The following is a 24,397-nucleotide window of genomic DNA, read 5'->3' on the forward strand; positions in this document are numbered from 1 at the left end:
TATACATACATACATACACACATTATTTTTTATTTCATAAACACTTTATTTCTAATCTAATATATAATAAAATATAAATCTATATCAATTTATACATATTAATATATAAATATATATATATATATATATATATATATATTAATATGTATAAATTGATATAGATTTATATTTTATTATATATTAGATATATATTATAATTATTAAGTGTGCAGTATATTATTCTTTTATATATATGGTTCAAATAATAATTTATTAAAATAGTATTATTACTTTACTGTTATTACTAATTATTATTATTATACAATATAATTATGTAATATATAAATATATATTTACATATTTATTATTTATTATCTTATTATCCTTTGTATTATAATGAATTATTATTATTATCTATTATAATTATTAAATATTATTATTGCTATTGTTTATAGATATTATATCCAATCTAATTATTTATTTAATATAACTTAATATGTTGTGTTTTAATGTAATTATTAACAGTAATATTACTACTATTACCTGTAGAATTATAAAATCTAAAAATAAAATAAAAACTAGAAAAAAAATGTAATTCCTAAATATTTATTATTACTAATCACTGAATTTTTTATGACAAAATGCAGTGATTTGTTTTTTCTTTTTTTTTACATTGAAATATTCACTGTGTAAACATTTTAAACTGCACCACTAAAATGCAACAATTTAGTGCAATTTAATGTAATTTCTTTACATTTTGTATCAGAGACATTTGTCATGAATATATATCTATAGAGCAGCCTGAAACAGTAAGATTGAGGGACAAGACTAAAGTATAAGGTCCTTTGAATGAACAACAGTTCAGACATCAAAAGATAAAAAAGCACTGCCCCACCAAACAGCAGGAAGGTTTGAGAGAAGACAAAGAAGGCAAAACAGGTAAACTAATGAAAGTATCGTGCACTGAAATATATTTCCAGTCAGCACAAATGACTCGCTTGAAACGTTGATGAGTGCTGGACCAAAGGCCTGAAATTTGCCTTTAATGGCCAGCATCCTCTCTGACACTCGTGACGGGGGAGTCATGTTCCCTCTAATCTCCGGTCAGTCCAACCTTGAAGCCCATGCCACTCTGTGCACTGAATCGCTTAAGTCTGAATGAAGGTAAACAGCTCTCAGGGTGAGTAAAGGTGAAGGCATATGTGAGATACGGCCGCACTGGAGTGAATGAGCTGATATGGGACGACCCGGGGGATTTAGCAGCAAACACGAGGCACTGCGCTCTTGAACACGATGCAGGAAACGGCCCTTCAATCATGGCTATACATTGAAACGCTGCTACTGAGTGATTAAACCTGTGATTCATCACATCGTAGGTGAACCGTAATGGATTGAAAGCCATCAAGTGCCTTTAAAACCAAGGCAAATAAGGTGAACCTTCACTTGGAGGAGGAAACTTACATTTGACTGAAAAACCTGTCATTTCATTTAACTGAAGCTGAAATAAATAAATAAAAAACATGAAAACTAGACATTTACTAAAAATGACAACTATTAAAAATGTCAAAACCAAAAATCCTAAACAAAACTTGAACTAAAACTGAGATGAAATTAAATAAAAACTATAATAGTATCTCAATGATACTAAAATAAAGCTGACATTTACAAAAAAACAAATAAACTATTTCTCCATGTGTCCATGAGCTGATCTGTGAGAGAAGCGGTTGAAGGGTGACAGTAAACAGAGAGCGCTTTAGGAAGAGTTTTGCGTCAGAGAATCAGTTCAACCCAGGGCTTTAAGACAGATGTAGCTGTGACTAACACTATCATGCTTTCAAGCACTTCATGCTGCTAGTGCAACCCTGCAAATATATAGATAATAAGATTTTAAGGGAAGTCGTGGCCTAATGGTTAGAGAGTCGGACTCCCAATCGAAACATTGTGAGTTCGAGTCCCGGGCCAGCAGGAATTGTAGGTGGGGGGAGTGCATGTACAGTTCTCTCTCCACCTTCAATACCATGACTTAGGTGCCCTTGAGCAAGGCATCGAACCCCCAACTGCTCCCCGGGCGCCACAGCATAAATGGCTGCCCACTGCTCCGGGTGTGTGTTCACTGCTCTGTGTGTGTGCACTTTGGATGGGTTAAATGCAGAGCACAAATTCTGAGTATGGGTCACCATACTTGGCTAAATGTCACGTCACTTTCTTAATAGTTTCAACTAACATTTTTTCAGACATTGTTACTGGAAAACAATTTTTTTATTTTTTTTGCAAATTATCACAATGATTGGCATTTGTGTGTGAAAGCTGACAAACCACAAACAGAGCACATGGAGAAAAAAAAAAAACTCAGATTCTTTAAAACCTTTTGTTCACCTCTCGTGCTAAAAAAAATCTCCAGGTATAAATAATCCCAAACCTCAATGCCTTCATTCTGATTTCTGCCTCGGCTGACCAGATCCAGCACCAGTGTCCAGAGTATCTGAGTCCCATCACTAACTGAGTGCACTGACAGGGTGACGTCGGGGGAGAGGGACGGAGCCCCCTCTTGACTGAAAGGCCATTTAAGAGTTTCATTGTCACCCAGCGCAGCTGTAAACCACTTCGGCTCTGACAAGCTCACTCCAACCGAAGCGCTTCGAGTTCGCCTTGCTTAGGCTCCGACGTCGCTCCTTCTCCAGATTTAGGATGTCGCATCATAACGGGACGCTTCATTACCCTGATTTCCTGTGTGTGTATGAAGTGAAGCAGTGACGCCAGCTCCAAATGCTCTCAGTGTCTCTACCGTGAGTCATCTGTAAACACCACGGATGTTATGTAATCCACTTTCACCGGAAGCTGGAATCTCTGCAAACTGGGGGAGATCTCAAAGTGGGCAAACAGGGTTGTTGTTAATTGTTTTTTTTTTTTAAAGAAATCCAACTTACTCCAGAGGAGCAGTGGGAGGGTTTCCGATAAACCTGTTTAGTGTAGCTACAGCAGAAGGTATTTCAACCGACTCTATACTGACTGATTTCTGGGCTTCTATAGGAGTATTTCTTCTCAAAATAGCTGTAAAATAAAATGTCTTTCTGGAGTTTACTTTAAGAATTTTTACAAACCCGAGCAACATGGAATTGGATTTACACGATGAAAGGAATTAGACACATTCAAATTGATGATTATTCTACACAGAACTGAATGCCATCCATCCAGTTAATAAACAAACCATCCATTTTCGTAAACAAACAGTTTAATTCATGATTTACAATGTGGTTAAATATAACAATAAAAAATTATTTAAAATGAAAAGCAAATTGAGATGATTGCCTATTTATTTATTTGTAAAATCAGAAATGATTTATTCATTTTCTTTTAAATTAACAAATGTTAAAATCAAACTGATTTACATATCTATTCATTTGTGAGAAAGATTATTTTCTTACATTTTTGTTTGATTTATTAAACAGATCTGTTTTATTTTATTTATATAGACTTTTCATATTTATTTTCATATTCATATTTACTGCTAAATTACTGCTTAATTCATATTTATAAAATGTAGTTAAATATAACAAATCTCTTCTTAATATCTAGCAATCTCTGGAAAAGTGATTTAATTAATTTAATTTTAGTTTGAATTATTACATGATTTTAAGTGCCACTCCTTTTTAAAGGGCTAGTTCACCCAAAAATGAAAATTAGCCTGTGTTTTACTCACCATCGAGGCATTCTAGGTCTATATGACTTTCTTCTTTCAGACGAATCCAGTTGGAGTTATACTAAAAATTGTCCTTGCTCTTCCAAGTGTTATCATTGCAGTCAGTGGGTGTTAGAGTTGAACAGTCCAAAAATAAAGTGCGCACATCCATAATCAGTCCCTCCAGAAAAACGCGGATTTTTTTTGTGATTCTTGCGGGCAAAAATCCTTGATTATGCGGCAGGATCTCTTAAAAAATGCGATGGAATATGCGGGATATTTTTGCAATCTTATGCGATGAAATTGCGGAAACTTGCAAAAACTGCGGTTTGAAGAAAAAGAGAAAAAAAGGTGACCCCCCCCCCCCCAACACCCTGTTCTCACTAGGCTACTACCTTACTGTAATGAGTCATTTCTTATGACTTCCTATGATAAGCAAGCATACTAAATCACAGAATATTTAAGTTCTCATTATGTTTTATTTCAGACCTTAATTAACACATGGCTCAAACTTACAAAACATTGAGTCAAACAAGTTCTCTAGCTTTACAAAAGGAATATTCAACTACTTCTGTAAAAATGAATACAAATAAAATATACACACAAATATACAAATGCTGTTTTACAGGAATTGCAAAGTGCGATCTCTTATTGCAACGTAAATTATTTTACATACTACTAATATACTTACAACTGTAAGGTTTTGGTACTATTCTGTAACAAAAAAGTACAATCTTACAACTGTAGAGGTGCATCAACTTCTGAATGAAACTACAACAGTCCACTGTGAAAATGAAAGCTAACTGCGTAGCCTTTAACACTGGCCTATCATTCGCCGTCCTCATCCTCATCCCTCTCTCAAAATAATTTGCCCCCACTGTCATGTAACACACTGGGTAACTGCTTCGCGCAGTCTTTTGCGCTTATTTTTGTTGGCAGATGAGAATGATTTGCGTCCTTCACCCTGGTTTCACTGCGGGCTTCACAGATGATGTTCACGTCGCGCAATTACGTCACTTCATAAGGTTTCCATTGGGAAATAATGGCGATTTACTTGTGTGAAGTAAATGCAACATTTTTCAACTTTCTGCAAAGATATATGTGACTTTTTTGTAACGAAAATTATTATGATTATGAAATCATGCGACCTCTGCATATTTTGCATCCTGAAACCGGGGTTTTATGCGACGAAAGTGTGGCGTATTTAAAAAAATGCGACCTCCGCATAAATATGCGGCCCTTGGCTGATTATGCATTAAATCACGCGATCGCATAATCGCGTTTTTTTGGAGGGACTGCATAATAAAACATGCCTCACACTGCTCCGGGGGCTGAATAAAGGCATTCTGTAGTGAATCCAAAAATATCCATATTTCAAACGTAATGAACACTTTTCTTTCACTTCATTCAACTGTGGTACGCAGAAGTCGTTCCGACAGATGACTAACCCTTAAAACCCAACCCAAAAGTGTAGTTAGAAAATAAGTAAGTAAATCTGGATTCAGTCAAACATCATTTATCAAACAACTGCATTGCAAGTTGCTTCATAAAAACCAATACTGTTAATAACCAGGTTAATGATGGCATGTTTATTTTGTAGCACACTGTCTTCCTGTCACATTTTCCAATGAATAATGAGTTATTTGACTGGTCAACTCCCTCCAACTTCAAAGGACATCATGCAGTAATGATACTCTGATTGCTACAATTGCTCTTCCAGGATTATAAGCTCGAACAAGACTGTCAATCAAACAGCTGGAGTTTATGAGCACATCAAAGCCATCTGAGAAAACAAGCGGCTGACGCAGGGAAGGCTTATGATGCTCTGTCATCCATTTTTGTATAACACATGAAGTAAACCCAGGAACAAACGAAAATAATAAATATGACATACCAACCCAAGATCTCTCCCATACTGTTCCTCATGAGCTGGATTGGGTTTTAATTAGGTATGTAACGATTAACTGCGAGCAGGTTGAAAAACGATTCAAATGTGAGACGATTCGAAACGGATGAGATGCAAAACAAATCACGATTCAATTAGGGCTAGGAGTTTATATAAACGTATGTCTGAGGGGAACTTACTGTCTTTAGAAAAGTTTAGATTGTATTTTTTCTTTTCATCTTGCCTCTGTATAATGTATATTAAAGTTCATAAGTGCAGTACTGATTTGTTTACAGTGGTAACCAAGGAAACGCTTCCAGCGCCACCTGCTGGCAGAGAGTGAATTTTTTATGTATAGTTTTACAAAACTGAAGTCAAACCATTCTGTTTTTGTTTCAAATTTCGAGGGTTATACAATCTAATTTAGATTTTAAAAAAGCTTATGTTGCATGTATGCAGCATACTTGTTTGGATCAAGATTAAAATGCAGTGGTTGCCTCTAACGTTAAATGCAAAGCCTTATTTTGTTTATATGAAGAGATTTTTTTTGGGTGTTATTTAATTTGGGGTTTGTTTTAAAATTTCTATTTAGTTTTGTTATTTACATTTACATTGTATTTATATTTGGTTATTTAGCAGATGCTATTATCCAAAGCAACTTACAAATGAGGACATATGCTATATAGTCATAGACAAGTGCTATTTTATTAGTGTAATATTTCATTTTAACATAGAAATGTGCTGCATTTTGTCCAAGCAATAATAAAAAAGCACATTTAAATTCATAATTTGTCTTAAATGTCTTAAAAAATGTTTTTTTAATGTGAATTAACTTTAAAAATGAACAAATAAAACATGAATTAAATATCTCTTACTAGCCTGTTCACACACAAGGACTCCAGTCTTCTTTTCTGGAAAAAAAGACATACAAATAATTCCTTTTCTCTGTGAACATCTCAATAATCTGCAGCTCAAAACACTGTGTTCAAGAAATCAAATCAATGGTCTGGAGCCGTGTAGCCTAAAGAGTGCTACTGTTTTGTGTGGTTTGGTTTATTAAGTGAATAAGAACCTCAAACAAAAGCTTTTGTGAAAGTCTAAGCAGATCTGCGATCTACCATTTCAGTCTCGGATGAAAATATCGATCAGTTGATATTATTTCACCACACTCATCTGAAAATCTGCCTTTGACGTTCACAAGAAACATCCACTTACGCGCGAGCGTAGAATCGGTCTTAATGAGGCCAGCTGATGGTTAAAAGAGGATTTAAAACTATTCAGGCAGTAAAAATGGAGGCAATGATTCAGGAATGGATGAGTCAGACATCCTGCTTGTTTTGAAGAGGCAGGGAAAAATTGAAGGCTCACGGTTGGATAGAGCACACCTCACTGCTTCAGTCGCTGGTCTGGTGCGAATACGTTTTTACAGTTGTCTGCACAATTTACAGTGTGTGGAAGCACATGAAACTGTGTCTTCAGGTATAACAGTGATCCCAATATCATCTCCAGTTCACCAATTCAAATTTGATGTAAAAAAAAATAATAATATTCAACATGCAGCTTGAAATTGTCCATTTCCCTCCCATTGCTGATTAAACAACAGGTTTGCTCTGCGTCCTGGAGATGTCAATTTTCAGTCTCAAGTGTCTCTCAGTGGGACCTACAGCCCCGTATTTTGTCCACCGGTGAACACCTGCAGCATGCATAATGACTCTCTGCACTGCTTTATAACTCTCTGAAAGTGTCAACACTTTTTAAGCACTACAATCAAAACGTTCACTATACATGAGCTGTGAAGATTCTTTTATGTAAAAACTGAATACATAATGCCAAACCTCTTTTCAAAGTGAGACATTCATACATTGTTAATCAGGAGTCCCACATCAACCCTACAACTTTAAAGAAAAGCATCAAACAGCTTAGTTAGAGAACGAATATGAAAGTCTAATTGTACAATACAGGGCTCCGACTGCCCTGTGGAAGGACAGGCCCTTTCGTGATGTGTTCTGTCGTCCGCTCGTCAAAGTGACAGACGTGATACGACAGTACCACAGCCTCAAGTGAAACCAAAGCATGATTTTGGACTGTCACTGTTTGGTTGGTGGAAATAACAGCTGATGAGGAAGAGAAACCGTGAACAACAAGAGAATCAGAGCGCGGAGAGGGGGCTCGTTGCCTATTGTCAAATATTGAGAAAATTACAAGTGTAGTTTGTAGTAAACACCAAGTAAACAACAAGTAGTTTACACTGTAGCTGCCACTGTTCTTTAGAAATAGCATTTGAAACCCAAATATAAATTACATAAATTAACAATATTATAAACAAGACAATACAATAAAGAATTTTTTAGAACTGTATATATTTAAATAGTTAAAGTAAATGCATTTTATATACAGTACATATATGTACTGTTGGTGTGTGTGTTTGTGTATGTATGTGTATGCACACACACACACACACAAACACAAAGTTTATTATCTATAGCAATACTTTTCCGCATCTTAAAAAAACGGATTCTTCTGCACTTTCCCTAGAGAATTTCACTATGCAAATTGTCTTAACAGTTTAAGCACGATCTAAAATCTAAATTGAAAAACACAAAAGCTGACAATTTCACAGACAAGCACACTTTCCATGAAGAGTAAATGGTAAAGACTGTTCCATAAACCCAGTTAAGAAATTACAGAGTGTGTGTGTGTGTGTGTGTGGCAACCACAGTAGTGACAGTGCAGAGACTTGTGAAATGAGCCCTGACAGTGCAGTGTGCTCCAGCCGAGAGTGAAGTTACACATCACACATCGAACGGCCTGTAGTTACACCTCGTGTGACGATGATGACCAGCAGGATTTGATTCTGAACGTGAACACAAACGCTCCAAGCTACTCAAGCCTAAACTGATGCACCACTGCATCCCAAAATCAGACACTGACACATCCGGTTCAATGGCAAAACACTGCGTAGATTGAAAAATTAAGGTCAGTAAATAAAACCAATAACAAATGATTTCCAAAGAACAGGAAAACTAACCGTGAAGAACAATTTTCTGCACTGAAATGGAGAACAGAAATCTATACCAATCCAAAAGCACCATGTAGTGTAATAATTACCAGACAGCACCCATCTCTCTCTTCTTCCCTGTGGGACTGTTAAACTATAATCAAACTCTATCTGGCACGTTTTGAACAAAGCAGCGCAATCACATTCAGCTACCTAGGTCATGTTCTAGCTCTCCTTCTCTGCTTTAACATTCACAAGACCAATGAACATCTTCACATCACTTTGTCTCGTCTTGTCTCTTTCAATCCAGCCTCCGAAACATCTCATGGCAAGCTGTTAAGTTACACTTAATGATTCACAATATGGAAGAAATAGCTCCAGATATACACACTCATGACTGTGCTGCACAGGCATAAATCAAAGGCATCGTTTCATCCAGCCGGTTGCTGATTGTGATGTGTTTGTGCACCACTACGGAGGGGGAGAGGGAAACATCAGCAGGCAAGCCTAGAGAGGAAATGGTGGTTACCTTGGAAACCCTAGGCTGAGGAAGAGAGGGAGGGAGCGAGAGAGAGAGAGAGGGGAAGGAAAGGGAAGGGAGAAGAAGTGAAGAGGCGAGGAGAGTATACATACAGTGTTGACCCAAGCATCGCTGTTACCAGTTGTTTTTGTTTTGAGGTAAAAAAAAAAAAAAGTCTGGATTATTAAATCCCATTTTATACACACACACACACACACACACACACACACACACACACAAGACTAATAACTACTGTATGAAATGCATATCGACTTATACTGTACAGTATGTTAAAGTTGATAAGCATTTTATACATTAGTCTCGTGTGTGTGTGTGTGTGTGTGTGTGTGTATAAATTAGCACTTAATAACCCAAGTTCATTTTAATTTTCCATTTTCTACTACATTATTGAATTCAAAAGTCAAATATGATTTAACCTAAACTAACATGAGTTAGCACTTGTATTTTTACAACGGATATGAATGACTGTAACAAATGTTTTGACTATTAGTTAAATGTTACTTATTGCATTATCTAATGTTACCTAATAAATGTGTTACCTAAACCATATGGCTCAAAATAAACAAAAAAAATCTTAACTATTAGGTTCAAACTGTGAATCAAAATAGCAGAGCATTTACTGTCAACTTTTCCACCATTACGGAAATGTCCATGGTTTTATAATAGTAAAATTTTAGTAACCATGCTTTTTATGGCATATTGATTGGTTGGACAATGGTTAAAATATGGTTAGTGTTAGAACAACATGGTTAATTTGAAGTTATGGTCATGGTTTAACTATAGTAACCATGGTTTTCTGATTTTATTTGTAGTTAATTTAGTGTCTTTATTTTAAGGTCCAATACTGGCTATTAAAAAACCATTAACTATGACTTTTGCCTCAATAAACTACTAATTGGCTGCTTATTATTAGTTCATTTTTGTAAGGGCAGTGTCAAGGTTAATCAAAGTATGTTTCTTATTCATTTCCTTCATACGAATCTGAAAACAAAACAAATATTGTAAATGAGATAATCAATAGAAGGTTTTTTTATTGTCCATAACATTCTTACGCTAAAACATGCCATAATAACTAACATCAAGCTGGTGGCTAGCTAGGTAGCTAGCTGATATTAGCGACCACTACCTCGCTAGCTTCTGCTAGCCGGAAAAAATACACCACAACCTTGTATGTTGCATTTCCTTTAAACTGTCAAGCATTTGGGAAAGACAGCATCAATACAGTCCGAATGTATGGACTAATGAGAGACTTAATCTGGGTTATGATACGAGGCATTTATGTTTGTTTTTACAAACTGAGGTATGAGTCCAATTAGTAATTTACCTCTAACTACAGAATGACACTTTGCGCAAAATTTACATTTTCCCCATTACATCTGAGTGAAAAACCCATTCATAGTGCTTTAAACCAAAACATGCCATATCGGTTCTTTCGATCTGGTTGCATCATGCATTGAGATGATACCCAGACATATCAGCGAGGGTTTGTCTCCATGTTTCTCCAATAACCCCCAACACAACAATAACGCTCTCCTCACTGTCCTCACTCTCAGACAAACACAAGTTCTATTAATACATAGAATCAGACCAGGAGAATATTTTGTTAGAAAAATACTACCTAAAATACTAAAATAGCACAACAATAAAATAGACACTTCCTTTGTCCTAACAAAGCACAATGCAACAAGTAATTTGTCTGTCCACACTAAAAGTAAAAATACGTAAATGGTAGTTAATGTACAGTCAAGAAGCAGAATTCTGGACCAATGAGATTTCACAAGTGGGCAGAGCTACTGTGCAAAATGCCATAGCACTTGTTGATTATTGTGGTCAGATGAAAAAGATGTTCAGTTGTTCAGATGTCCAGGGTTGTTGCATAAAACTAAAACCCCTTTCACACTGTACGTTGGACCCGGAAAATTGCTGGAACATTGCCGGAACATTGCCGGGTCACCTTCTGTGTGAACACAAACACGTTCCAGGACTGATTCTGGGATCGATCCCGGGTCGGGGACCTAGTAACATTACCGGGTTCAGTCCCGGAACAAGCTGTGTGTGAACAAAAGCCAGAACTAATGCCGTAAAGGGTGTGTCGTAGTGACATAATCGCATGCCTCTTTTACCAGGTCAGATAAACATTTGCGAGAAAAAAAAACTGTAATGAAGCAGAGATCAGTTAGTTCCTCACTTTCCGCACTGAAGCGGAAATCGTTCACCAGCTTAAATGTAAGTTAACATGCATTTTGGACTCGTACGTTACACGTCACATTCTGATGTCACGTGTCATTACGGGACCTTTACGGGTTGTGTGAGAACGCACGCACATATTCCGGGTAGTCACTGGCAGTGTGAAAGGGGCAAAATTTAGCGACCTGAGACCAATTATCAGGACACATTACCCGTGTATTTTCCGGAATCGCAGTGTGGAAGGGGCTTTAGTGTTACTAAATCACACCTGGTAAGGACAATGTGGTTTTGTAGGTTCCTCTTGAAGTTCCTTATCAGGATTTTGTTCACCATACTTATGGATATGAAAAAGACAATGCTAAGAAATGTACAGGTTACTCACACGGCACAGTCCGGAGGTAGAGGTTGTCACGTATTATTTGTTGAAGCTCGTGATCCACTGAGCCCTTCTGGAATCGTAGATTGAGATAATGCCGGAGATCTTTATCCACAACACCTCCTGAAAAAACAAAACAAATTAAGTTAACTGGTAAATGCAGAACCTAGGACACCCAAACAATTTTTTTTAATGAAGTTAAAGTGTAGATCCTCCTAATTATATTTTCTTGTCAATTGCTGACAGGGTGCACAGCCTTGTAGAGTGTGGTTAGGTTGCATATAATAAATAACAATAAAATAAATAAATAATTTAAATGTATATATTTAATCTTTAGTGTGACCATCCTTTGCCTTTAAAGCAGCTTTTGCCCTAAGTGCACTTGCCCATAGTTTTTCAAGTAGCTTTGCAGGTCAGTTTCTTGAAGCATCTCGGAGACGTTGCCACATTTCTCAGTTTATTTTGTTTCTTCATGCAATTCCAGACAGAATGGATGATGATGTGATCAGGTCTCAGTGTAAAGCACTGGCTATCTCACTGAATTATTACAATCAATGGCAAAATGAATGTTTATAAATGTAAACTGATATTTCCTACATACATACTACATCAAAAGATAAAAAGAACTGACTTAAAACCATTTTTAGCTGGTGAAAATACTAGTGTTCTAATAATTTTGATCCCCACTGTATAAGTATATATATCTTAGAAAATGTTTGCGTCTACACTAGACAAAGTTGTTGGTTTGAATGCTATTCAAATCAATATGTAGGTTTTAATGAGCGGAGTTCCACAAGGTTCACTCTTAGGTCCTTACAAGTTTTATTTGTTTTCAAGTCTCTCAGGCACTTCATGGAATTCCTTTTAAAGCATGTATCACTTAGCATTGGCATCTCCAATTTGTTGAGTCTGAATAAGTTTTTCAAAAGCTGTAAGTTGTCACATTCATGCATGTGATATTTGGTTTATATTTCATATGAATAATTGTATTTTAAATACAACATGATTACCGAAAGATTCCCTTTATTAATGCATTAGTAAATTTATTATTTACTAATGCAACAGACTGAACTGGCTTATATTTATCAGACACATACTCTTCCAAAGGTTCCCCAACAACATCTTGAACAAAAGTCCCTGAGAGACACCAAGACATATGCTGAAAATAAAAGGTAGATTTAGAACTTGTGCTTTCTACCTTTTCTCTAAGGTGAACAAAGTACAGAAAAATGACAAATCATCCCGCGCTACTCTGTCTCAAAAGAGCTAAACAGCTCTACCTGTTTTTTTCCTTCTCCAATCATAACCTTGACCATTCAGCACAGCTAAGCATGGATACACTGCTTGGAAATTCAAAAATCCAGCACAGTGTGTGAATAGATCCTTTGAGAATAAACGCATCTGGCATAAACCAGGACACCATTTCACAAGTTCAGAATACATTACATCTCATTGTCACCGGTTAACAAAGGCAAAAAAAAACCTGGTATTCCAAAATCTGTTCACGGAAGGTGTTTAAATCAGTTTTCCCTTCTAACATCACCACAATCTTTTTCTCATAAAGCTAAAACAATCACCATTGTCAAAATTTTATATTGTCAAATCTCTGCATGACATTGGGAGTGGAAAACGAAGCTCAAGTAAAAAAACAAAACAAAACAATTGCAACAATCAGGCTAGCACAGCTGTTGCGGCGGAAAGGACACTTCAGAATACTGTCACAACATTCCAGGGAAACATCTCACAAGTTCTTTGGTCAGGAATCCTAAATAAATATCTCACTTGACATCATCCATAATTATAATGGCTCTCTCCTCCCCCTCTTTCCCATAAAACTACTGTATCCCAATTGTAATTCCAGCAGTCCAGATGATGCGTTCCTCAGTCTCTGGCTTGGATCTACTCACCCCTTCCAAAATCCTTTTGGTAGCTATTCCCCTTTATGCTTTCAATCCCATTTTTAAACTATTCCTTTATACAACAATGGATGCAGTAGTGATGGAGTCTCCTGTTCTGCAGCCAATTTAATCCAGAGGAGAGAAGGAACGCGGGAGAAGGAGGAGGAGGAGAAGAAGAGATGGAGTCGTCGACAGCCAGGAGACAACAGAGAGAGGGAAAAAAGGTTCTGCCAGCCGAGAGCCTATCACAATGAAGCCTGTATTCTCATTTGCTGGGCAGATAGTGAAGTCTAATATCGCCCCCTGACTGCAAATAACTGCACTGCAATGGATGCGGGCGAGTGTGTGTGATACAGATGCTTTTGGACACACCACCAAAAAGGCCAGCTTGTTCACACCAGATGCTTCCTGCTAGTTGGCATCGTGTGAACTTTTTGACCCTGTGAACACATCAGTCAAGAATGAAGACGGCAAATAGTAGCGGCACTCAGAGAGCACAATGACCGGCCAAATCCAGCTGGAAATTAATAGGCTATTTAAATATGACTTCGTGTTGTGTTAGTGTGCTAATAACTGCCTTTCTCTAAAACTCCAAAACTGACACATGCTTTAAGGACAGTAATTCTATATTTATTATATACATTTAATTATATTAATTATATACATTTAATCCTTATCATTCAACAATCATTCAACACTATACATTATATTATATATAATATAAGACCTCAAACTCTACATTTGCTTTTATTTTTTTAAACCACATTTAGTGGGGTCTAAAAAATCTAAGAGAACATATAAAGTTTAGAATAATATATAATATATAAATCCTAATAAGAAAATATGCATTAAATAACAAAAATGCTAGCTAGAAGCATAAAAAATAAGATTTATTGGACTATATTTGCTAGTGTACAAGTAAAAAATAGCAGATATTTTAAATGATTTTAAATATTAAAATATTATTTATTATTGTAATATCTCCTAATCTTATGCATACAACAGTTGCTAACAACTAGCAATGGCAAATAGCTAATCATGCTTCTGCTTGACTGTAACGTAACAAAATAAAGTTAACTGAAAAGAGATCGATTTCCTGTTTCACAAAGAAATGCATCAACACAAAGAAATCGCATCAGCAAACTTTCACACAGTTTTTAGGCAAGAATATATGTAGAACTACATTAAAACCACTTTTTCCTTACATATTTCCTTGTTTGTGGCAGCAGTGCCAGATTGACGGTATTGACGGTAAACGGAGATCAACATTTTGTTCCAAAAGATTTGATTTCAGTGTTCACGGGCGCTTTAAATGTATTCCGGTCATCACGAAGCTTGAAATTCGGATTGTTTGGAATATGAGGATGAAAATGATACAGTAGACAGGAGTAACAATAACCCATAGTTATGGTGAGGCACGGTGACCTTGATATAACCCTTCAGAAATGAATTTCAGGTGGGTGAACAAAAACAACAGCATCCAAGCTGGCATGCGAAACATCTGCATGCAACGACTGTGGAGAAAATTATTAAGTGCTGAAATGCGAGTGAGGAATGCACAGGAGGCATCACTTATCTCGCTCGGCCTGCTGAGAATACATCTTCATGGCTCAGTCAATATTACACGAAGAGAGTCGGAGGTCACAGCTGAGATCTTGTGGAGGAGGACAAACCTTTGACTCGTGAGAGAACACGGTTGCTCGACAGATGACACAGTGGGCAAAGGCATAACGTGAGGGTGAGAGTGAGTCGGACAGCTGTTAAAAACACTCTCCCTTTCTCACGCTCTCACTTTCGCTCAATCCCAGAGGACAACGCTTTGTGTCATCTATCAACCACTTCTCCACAAGTGATGACAGATGCTTGTTGATTAAACCGTCAATAAATTCAAAGAAGCAAACGTGCATAAACAAACACAGAGGCACAGAAACTAGACGTACAGTTCTGGATGGATCGTGTACAATAGGGTTGATTTATAACCTAAAGAGGTCTGCATGGAGGCTTGTTTCTGGATCAGAGAAATTTAAAAAAAAAAGGTAATTTTGATGTAAAATGTCTAAATTATGACAAACTAAGTCATAGTTATGAGTAGTTATGAGATAGGCTATAAGGTCAGATATAAGATACAGTGACATTTTGAAATATAAAGTCATATTTTGAGGTACAAGACTCCATTGTGAGATATTCATAGTCACAATAACAGGTCATAATTATATATACAGATGAGAGTCTTATAGTCGCAATGCAAGATGCAACACATGAGGTCGCAATTACGAAACACAATGTCAAAATTACATCATACTGTGAGATACAAAAGCCACATTGTGAGATTAAGTCCAATTTTGAAATTCAAAGTCACAAAAACTAAGTTAGAGACAACTACATTTTCAGATATAATCACAATTGCGAGATTTTTTGAAATCTCGAATGTGAGATATAGTAAAATTTTAAGGTATAAAGTCACACTGTGAGAAAGTCACATTTACAATAAATAATTTATATATTTATATATATATATATATATATATATATATATATATATATATATATATATATATATATATATATATATATATAGTCACATTATGAAATATTAAGTAATATTTTGAGATACAATTATGAGAAACTACATCATAATTATGAATTATAATGTGATGTTGTGAGATATGACACTCAATCGTAAGAACACCTCATTGATCACATTTCCAGATATAAAGTCAACCCAAAGTGTCACCATTATGGGAAATTAAGTCATAATTACGAGATTCAAAATTATTATTATTATTATTATTTTTTTTTGAGATTTACACATCTGAAAGCTGAATAAATTAAAATTATAAAGCTTTCCATTGATGTATGGTTGGATAGGAAAGGACAACTTTGGCCGTGATACAACTAGAAAATCTGGAATGGGGTGCAAAAAAATCTAAATATTGAGAAAATCATCTTTAAAGTTATATTACTAATCAAAAATTAAGTTAAATTAAATTAATTTTTTATATTTACGGTAAGGAATTTACTAAATATCTTAACAGAACATAACCTTTACTTAATATCATAATGATTTTTGGCATGAAAGGAAAAATCTATAATTTTGACCCATACAATGAATTATTGGCTATTGCTACAAATACACCCCCATGCTACTTCTGACTGGTTTTGTGGTCCAGGGTCACATATATAAAATCACATTTTGATATATAAAGTCATAATTACAAGAAAATCGGTCATAATTATGAGATAGAAGTTTTATTTTGAGATATAAAGTCACAATACAGTCTCACTGCGAGATGTAAATATTCACAATTAGAGATATGAAGTTACAATTACTAGAAGCAAAGTCTCACTTGTGAGATTGTGTGGTCACATCGTAACATATAATCACAATTACAAGACATTAAGGCACAATTACAAGGTTTAAAGTCACAATTACCTTTATTTTTCACTCTGATGGCAGAAAGAGGTTTTGCACAGGTCTCAGCCACTACACCTTTCATACTCTACGGGTAATACTCTCTGATAAGGTGGGAGTATGTCCCCATATTGATTTGTTCTCACTAGAGAGGAGGTTAATAAAACATTCCAATGAGTTTCAGCAGTTTCTTTTGACAGCGTAATCACAGCTGACACCGCTGGCCTCGCTGAGGACAGCTGAGCAGCGTATCGATCGCCTGAAAGTTTTCCTCCCGTGGAAAGTTGTTTGGTGCTAGAGCCCTTCAGCTCAAACTGACTAAAGCAGAGAGCCGTGATAAAACTCTGGATACGGAGAGGAAAACAACGTGTGATGCCGACCAATCAATATCTCCTATTCACTAGCACCGACTCCTACGAGAGGTCGTCAGATTCTGCATCTTCTTTGAGGAGACACAAAGAACACACAACATTTCTCGCTCAGCTCTTTGTTTCTCTCTTCAAAGGCTGAGCTATCCAATCACTGTACTGGACTCACAGCTCATTTTAGAAAGCTGGACTGTTGGAGCTGTGATCTAGTAGTCTGTTGCATGAAGCCATGGAGCTTATTTGGGTTTGAATTTGGCTGTCTCCACTATCTATATCAATAAACAAGCCAAATAAAATGGTTCAATCTATCTTGAGACAAAACCATAAAACATAGTTCACAAAGCACATTGGAGCACAATGTACCTCTTTGGCACAATGTAGATTGAAAATCTACAATCAGCGAAAGGAAGAAGAACGACCCAGACACCTGCATTTGAATTCACATATAAGGCACGACACACTTTTGTCTTTTTGACTCAAACAATCCACATTAACAGCTAGGCTTGAATCCAGAACGCATATCCGGAGCTATCAATCTCTTCCTCGTTAAATGAAGAAAAAGAGAAAACTGCTAATTATGGTTGTGAAGATCTCCATCTGACTCACTCTGTTTGTCCTGTGATGATGATTCACATTACAAAACCGCTCGCACCTCTAACTCGAACATCCCAAAGGATGCAAAATTGTTAAGATACATGGCAATAAACGCATATTTGAAGAGTAGTTATGGCCTGTAACCAATTAATTCTACACTATTTAGTCTGAATAAAAAAAATAAAATAAAAACTTTAAAGCAATAGCTCACTCAAAATTAAAATGTACTTACTCTCAGGTAATCCTGGATGTAGAGGAGTTTTTTGTTCATAAGATTTGGAGAAATGTAGCATTACTTGATGGGTGCCAACAGTATTTGAGTCCAAACAGCTGATAAAAACATCACAATAATCCACACCACTCCAGTTGAGGCCATGGGTTTGTAAGTTTGTGATAAACAAACCCACCAATAAGACAATCAATAATCTAGAGTGTTTTTTAATTCTGGCTAAAATACAAGTACTCGATCTATAATATTGCTTTCTCCAGTGAAAATTGGTATTTTCTGAATCAGGAGAGAAATATGCAATGATGAATTTGTTTGTTACAAACATACAGCTTTTCAATTAATTGACATTAGAAATTACAGTCGTGTTGATTACTATTATATTTTTTTCAACGATTTGGACTCTCATTCTGATGGCAGCCATTCACTACAAAGGATCCATTGGTGAGCAAGACATGTAATGCTAGCTTTCTCCAAATCCGTTCAGATGAGGAAACAACCTCATCTACATTTTGGTTGACCTGGAAGCGGGTACATTTTCAGCAAATTTTCATTTTTAAGAGTTAAATGATAGCATAGGTATGTAATCTAAAGATCAGTCAATAAAAAAAAAAAATATTAAGGCTTTAAAATATAAAGTTGTGTTCTCTTGACAAAGGCAAACAAACAACCTTCAGGTTTAATAGTCCAGAACACAACTGATTTTTTAAACAAGGTCTCCCTGGATAGACCAGCATCTGACATCAGACTGAACAAGGTTGTACAATAAAGCCTGTGTTCAGGCAAAAGTGATGAGAAAATGTCTAAGATGTCTGTACGCTTAACAATGGCAAAGACTTTGATCAGTCAGAATGAGTCTTTCTGAAAATGAACGAGCTTTTCCCTCTCTGTTGACTCCACAAAAGATCCTGATGAGTTCAGTTTGCTCTTTCTTCTTAATATAGAAACTGAATCTTTGCACGTCACTTCAAGAGAAATTGGGCCTGGAACTTGAAGTGTTTAAAAAAAAAAAAAAAAAAAAAAAGAAAAGAAAAAGGCAACCAAGCCATTTTGAGATGGAAATGGCATTATTAGTGGTAATTGTTATTGCTTATACTTTTGGTATAAGGACATGAAAAACACCTCACAGCAACAGTAAAGTAGCCCAATTCCACAGGAAAACCGTGGTATTGGCAACACTGTAACGTAGAGTAATAGGCCTGTTTGAGATGAGCTAACCCTACATCCCAATGTTCATACAATCCATCCCTAAACAGTGTGTGAGATCAGAATTAGTGTGTCCTAAAGTATGTTGAAAAGAGTATGCCAAAAGTCCCCAGCTGGTCTACAATTTCAGGTCTATTTTTGAAGTGTGGATAGGTGCACACTCTAATGGCTAATATTACCCACAATCCATTGCACTTTGATGATTTATTCACTTAAGAACTACAAATGCGAATAAAAAGCATTAAAAAACTACAAACATGGCGGATGCACATAACCAACGGTTAAGCAGAGAGGTTTAGATAAAGGGGTTTGAGTTACTAATAATCAACATTTAACCCATAAAAAAAAATATAAATTGTATTTAATGTTATCTGTTATATTTCATCTGCAACAACAATGTGAACTTTTATAAACATCCATTTGTTTGTTAAATTTTAAATGCATCATTATGCAGAAAATTCAAGAGTTCTCTGCATGAAGACCCACGGCTCGCAGATCAACTACTACTTCTTTTTTCTCCAAAATGGTAGGAAGTTAAATGAAATGAAATGTGGAGGATGTTAATTGTGACAAGATGACTGACAGGCCAGTTTACAGTGTAACTGAGCGCTCTTTTAAAGATGCAACTGTGTGACGATGTAGTATGTCCCAAAGCTTGCCTAATCTTCTACTACACATTCGAAAGTGTGTACTTTTTCTTCACCAAAAAAAAATACATACTTTAAAGGCGTAGTATAAGTAGGCACATTGGGGAGGCAGCATGTACCTGCATAGAACCGATGACCGGTTAACACCACGAGATGCATGCTGGTTAGAAAAGTGTCGGAGTTACGTCCCACTTGCTCTGGGGTAAAGGAAGGCCTCCCGTAGGGAATCCATGCGTTTTTGTAGGTGTAATAGAAGTAAGCCATTCCTCTGTATATACATATCCTTACAAGTACAATTTTAGCTGTATTATTTGTGTCCTCTTCAAAAATTGCTCTTGAAAAATGTTATGTTTATTGTCCCCCCCTACTGTCAGATGAAATTTACGCCCCTGCTTCTAAGTGATTTTTTGTGTGGATTGTCTGGTATGCAATATTTCACCACTTCAACAAGCATTGCTCAGAAGACTGGCCCTAGATGCACAAAACCAGGCCCAGATTTTAAAGGCATTGATGTCATGTCAAATAAGTGTCTTTGTCATACACAATCATTTGGGACCTCGTCCCACCCGAATGGTGCTGCGTTCTCCCACCATCTGCTGGAGGAAGGTCACCGTTATTTTTCCTAGAAAAACATTTTGAATATGCGTGTTTGCAGTATTAAATAATCTTCTCTATGGCCAACGCCACTGGCCTAATTACATGCCATTGACACAATTCTCTCTTCTCCCAAAGCATCTATTCCACACCAGCAGAAAGTTACACGGTTTATCTTGTACTACACTAGTGTCTGTATTGTGTGATGTATCCGTCTTTCAATGCTAGTCTTTCAATGGAACAAATGGTGCAAGTTTTTAAGAGGTTTTAAATGCATCTGAAGTTTATAAATCTATAAAAGAACTTATGTTAATTCCTCCATGTTTGTAAATTGGAAAAAATGATCAATAATACTACAACGTGATACACCTGCACAAAAGGCATGAATGAGGCACTTACAATGAAAGTAAACAGGACCAATTTATGGAGATTTTTAAAGCAGAAATGTAAAGCGTATACATTCATGTATTAGCTAAAAACTGTGTATTATTTGAACTGTACAAATGATAAGCAACATTAAAATAGAACATACTTGAACAAAAGGCAAAACGGAAGTGAAACAGACCGATTCTGGACATTTTAAAAACATCAATATGAATCTTCTAATAATAAGAAGAAATTATAAAGTCTCAGAGTATTATTTGAGTTGTAAAGCTGTTTAAAGCATCGTTTTTGCAGTCATTTTACATTGTCATAGTAACGACTTACTAAAATTAGATCTACTTTCACACAGGAAAGGTCAGTTAGTGAGTTTTTTCACATAAAATCATGTCAACACGCATTGTTTACATCTTGTGGTTGTACTACTGAAACCGAGAGTATCTGATGTTTACAGATTGGCACGCATTCACTTCCATTATAAGTGCCTCTCTGTAAGAAAATACTATAAGAAATACATTGAGATTCATTTTTGTAGTATTCAACATTAGATCATAAATCCATATATTGTATATTCCTTTAGTAATACAGTTCCAAGGCAGTGTGTAATGGACCGGTTTTGCTCGAGCCTGACTGAACGTATTTTCCACCTCCGTCCAACACAACCGAAGACAAAAACAACAACAGTTTGAATTTCAAGTAAATGAATACGCTCTGGGGATCAATTCTGGATCTCTGTGACAAAGCACACGCTCTGGGGCATTGAACAAGACACTAAAGCCTACAGCCACATAGTGATTACTGCACAGAAAGCCCTTTCTCTGGCAGCCTCTATGACTCCAGGCTCTTAAAGCATGGCTTTTGTTTTTGTATCCTGCTGTTGAGTAATTCCACGCGAGCAGGCGACACCTCTTTAATTTGCGTATGCATCTCTAATTCCAAAACAAACACTTTGCTCGTCTTCATATTCTCCACAGTGAAAATACGCAAACTGTGGGCAAATATGGAACGCAAACAGTTCATACACAATGTATTACAGTGAAACGCTTTTATACAGCACTACATGGCATTGAAATTAAAGCGGAATTCAAAAGTCTAGCATTTTTAGCAGACCGTGGACGTTTATTTATTTTGCAGACGCTGTATTTTAGATCCCAAAGCTAATTCTGTGATAAAACACACAGCATGAGGCTGCATACTGCGTGGACTCCCTTGACTAAGAATATTTTTCACTTAAAAGAAAAGAAGATCTCATTTTTTATTCATTTTTATCTAAGTTTGCCTGGATCAGTTAATTTATTCAAAAACTCATTAATTAGTAAATGAAATTGACTCATGAAATTACTTGACATAGCATGAATGAGCATGTTTATCATTTCTCAATTAAAATTCATATGGAATTTGATTATTATTAATAGTTAAAGGGAACAATTAAGACTAATCCAACCAACATTTTTGCCTTTTAAGGTTAGTTTAGATAAAATGCTAAATTTGGTGCAACTACCCAAAAAGATTTATTTTATATGATTTATTGATTTCATGTTTTTTTTTTAATATATATATATATATATATATATATATATATATACACACACACACACACACACACACACACACATATATACATACACGCACACACTCACATATATATTTTTTTTAAAACTTGGCATTGAATCAGAATGTTGTTTGACGGATTAGAACAAATTTAAACCATAAAGCAAATTACTGTAGGACGTAAGTGCTATGCTGCAATGTAACATCAGCATTTTTGTTAAAATATTAAAAGCAAAAGGTCCTCGGCTGGTACAGCTGCACTGTAAACTGGAGCAACAAACCTGCATGTGCATGACTATAATGTGTGCATCTCAAGGTATCAAACACAATAGAACATCGAATGAAAGACTCGTGCGTTTAAGAAAATGAAATCTCTTTTTATAAGGCTATCCGAGACGCACGAGTCCCTGCAGTGTAGAGAGCAGAGGCGAAATTAACTGCAGTAGCGTTCACTTCATGACAGATGGCCAAGCGTTTTTGTGCACAGATCTAAAGGATAGGAACACACATCATAATTAATTATTTACTAAATATGTTTTTCTCATGCGGATTATCAAAGTAAGCCAGCCAATGTGAAAAGCAGTGAGAAACTGTTTCATAAAAACCACAATCTTGCTGGCGTGGTCTCCAGCGCCTGTGTTTGTCATGTTAACATTCAAGGCAGCTGTCTTTGACATCTCGTGCACTTGTAGTCGTGACTTAATAATGGATCAAAGAGGGTTCTGCGCCCTGATTGGCCGAGGGTAAGCCCACTTCAAAATGGCAATCACAACATCAGCCTAAACTATATCATTCTGTCTGAAGGGAACCTTGCAGTTCTGTCCGGCTGATTGCAATCAGTCACTGTGGTAAGCACATTAAAAACCATCATAATCCCAAATAGCTGCCTAGAGGGATGTCAGATGGATCTGCTTTACAAATTAGGTGGCACTTGTGCTCCACTTGCTTAGTGAGTGGAAGACTGCAGAATATAATGCTCTGCGCTGCTAAAGCATTTTCAGTTTTCATGATTAATCGAATGTGGAGCCGAAAGGTGCGTTTCAATCTTTAGGTCTAGACAAAATTGCCAAAATGGCTTGAAGTTACACTGCATAACATGCAAAAGCGTTCACAGCTCTCTTAGGGAATTGTTTCCAGATTTGCGACCAGCCAAGAGACAGTCTGTGTCTAATAAATATGTAGCGTTATTACAACGAGGAGGACTAATGGTAGATGTATCAAAACAGCTCGCTGTATTACAGGGATAGATCATACAAAATGAATCCTCATGCTGATATTAAACCTGTAAGACGTTCTTTCTTAGGTGGAACACAAAAGGAGATGTTTAGCAGATTGTTCACGCTGCTTTATTCCATACAATGCAAGTAAATAGTGATCTTTGGTTCATCTTTGTCTCCTAACCTATTGCAACGTGCTGAATTTGACTATGATTATATTCATGAATTTCATAAACGAGAGGACTGTCAATAAAAAAAAACTTTAATTTCTTTCCACAGCCATGCAGTGCCAAAAAAATTTAATTATGAACTGTAATTCTTCTCCAAAAAAACTAGTTTATGGAATAGGCCTTTTTTATTACTTCACAGTCGACATCTGCTGTTTGAGCACACAGAGATAAACAAGTAAATAGCAATAATTTCGAATACCTCTAGAAATGTGAGACTGAGACGCAGGTTAAGAAACTTAACTACAGGCAGATGGGCAAAGTTTTCCTTGTGCTTTTCACACAAATTGTTCAATTGTTAAAGATAAAATGTTTTAACTGATGCAGATAGAAATCCACTGAATGCCATCAATGAAATGTACATGTACAAGATGTGCCACTTCTTCCCTTTTTAATCTAAACTGTGCTCCAGGCAACATTATTATCACTAG

General features: G+C 36.1%; 1 protein-coding gene across 9 annotated transcripts in view; it reads right to left on the reverse strand.

The window, feature by feature from the left end:
- magi2b (membrane associated guanylate kinase, WW and PDZ domain containing 2b) overlaps window positions 1-24,397 on the reverse strand; it is an 81,580-nt gene that overhangs the window by 49,251 nt on the left and 7,932 nt on the right. For 7 of the 9 annotated variants that reach the window (XM_026202646.1, XM_026202642.1, XM_026202643.1 and 4 more), the window contains exon 2: window positions 11,652-11,768. In XM_026202646.1, the coding sequence (XP_026058431.1) occupies window positions 11,652-11,768 (117 nt within the window). Of the gene's footprint in view, window positions 1-2,398; window positions 2,760-11,651; window positions 11,769-13,552; window positions 13,764-24,397 lie in introns of those variants that run through there. The other 2 variants (XM_026202647.1, XM_026202648.1) reach the window with 2 other exon arrangements.

This window comes from Carassius auratus, chromosome 25 (genome assembly GCF_003368295.1).
Source record: "Carassius auratus strain Wakin chromosome 25, ASM336829v1, whole genome shotgun sequence".
NCBI classification, from domain to species: Eukaryota; Metazoa; Chordata; class Actinopteri; order Cypriniformes; family Cyprinidae; genus Carassius; species Carassius auratus.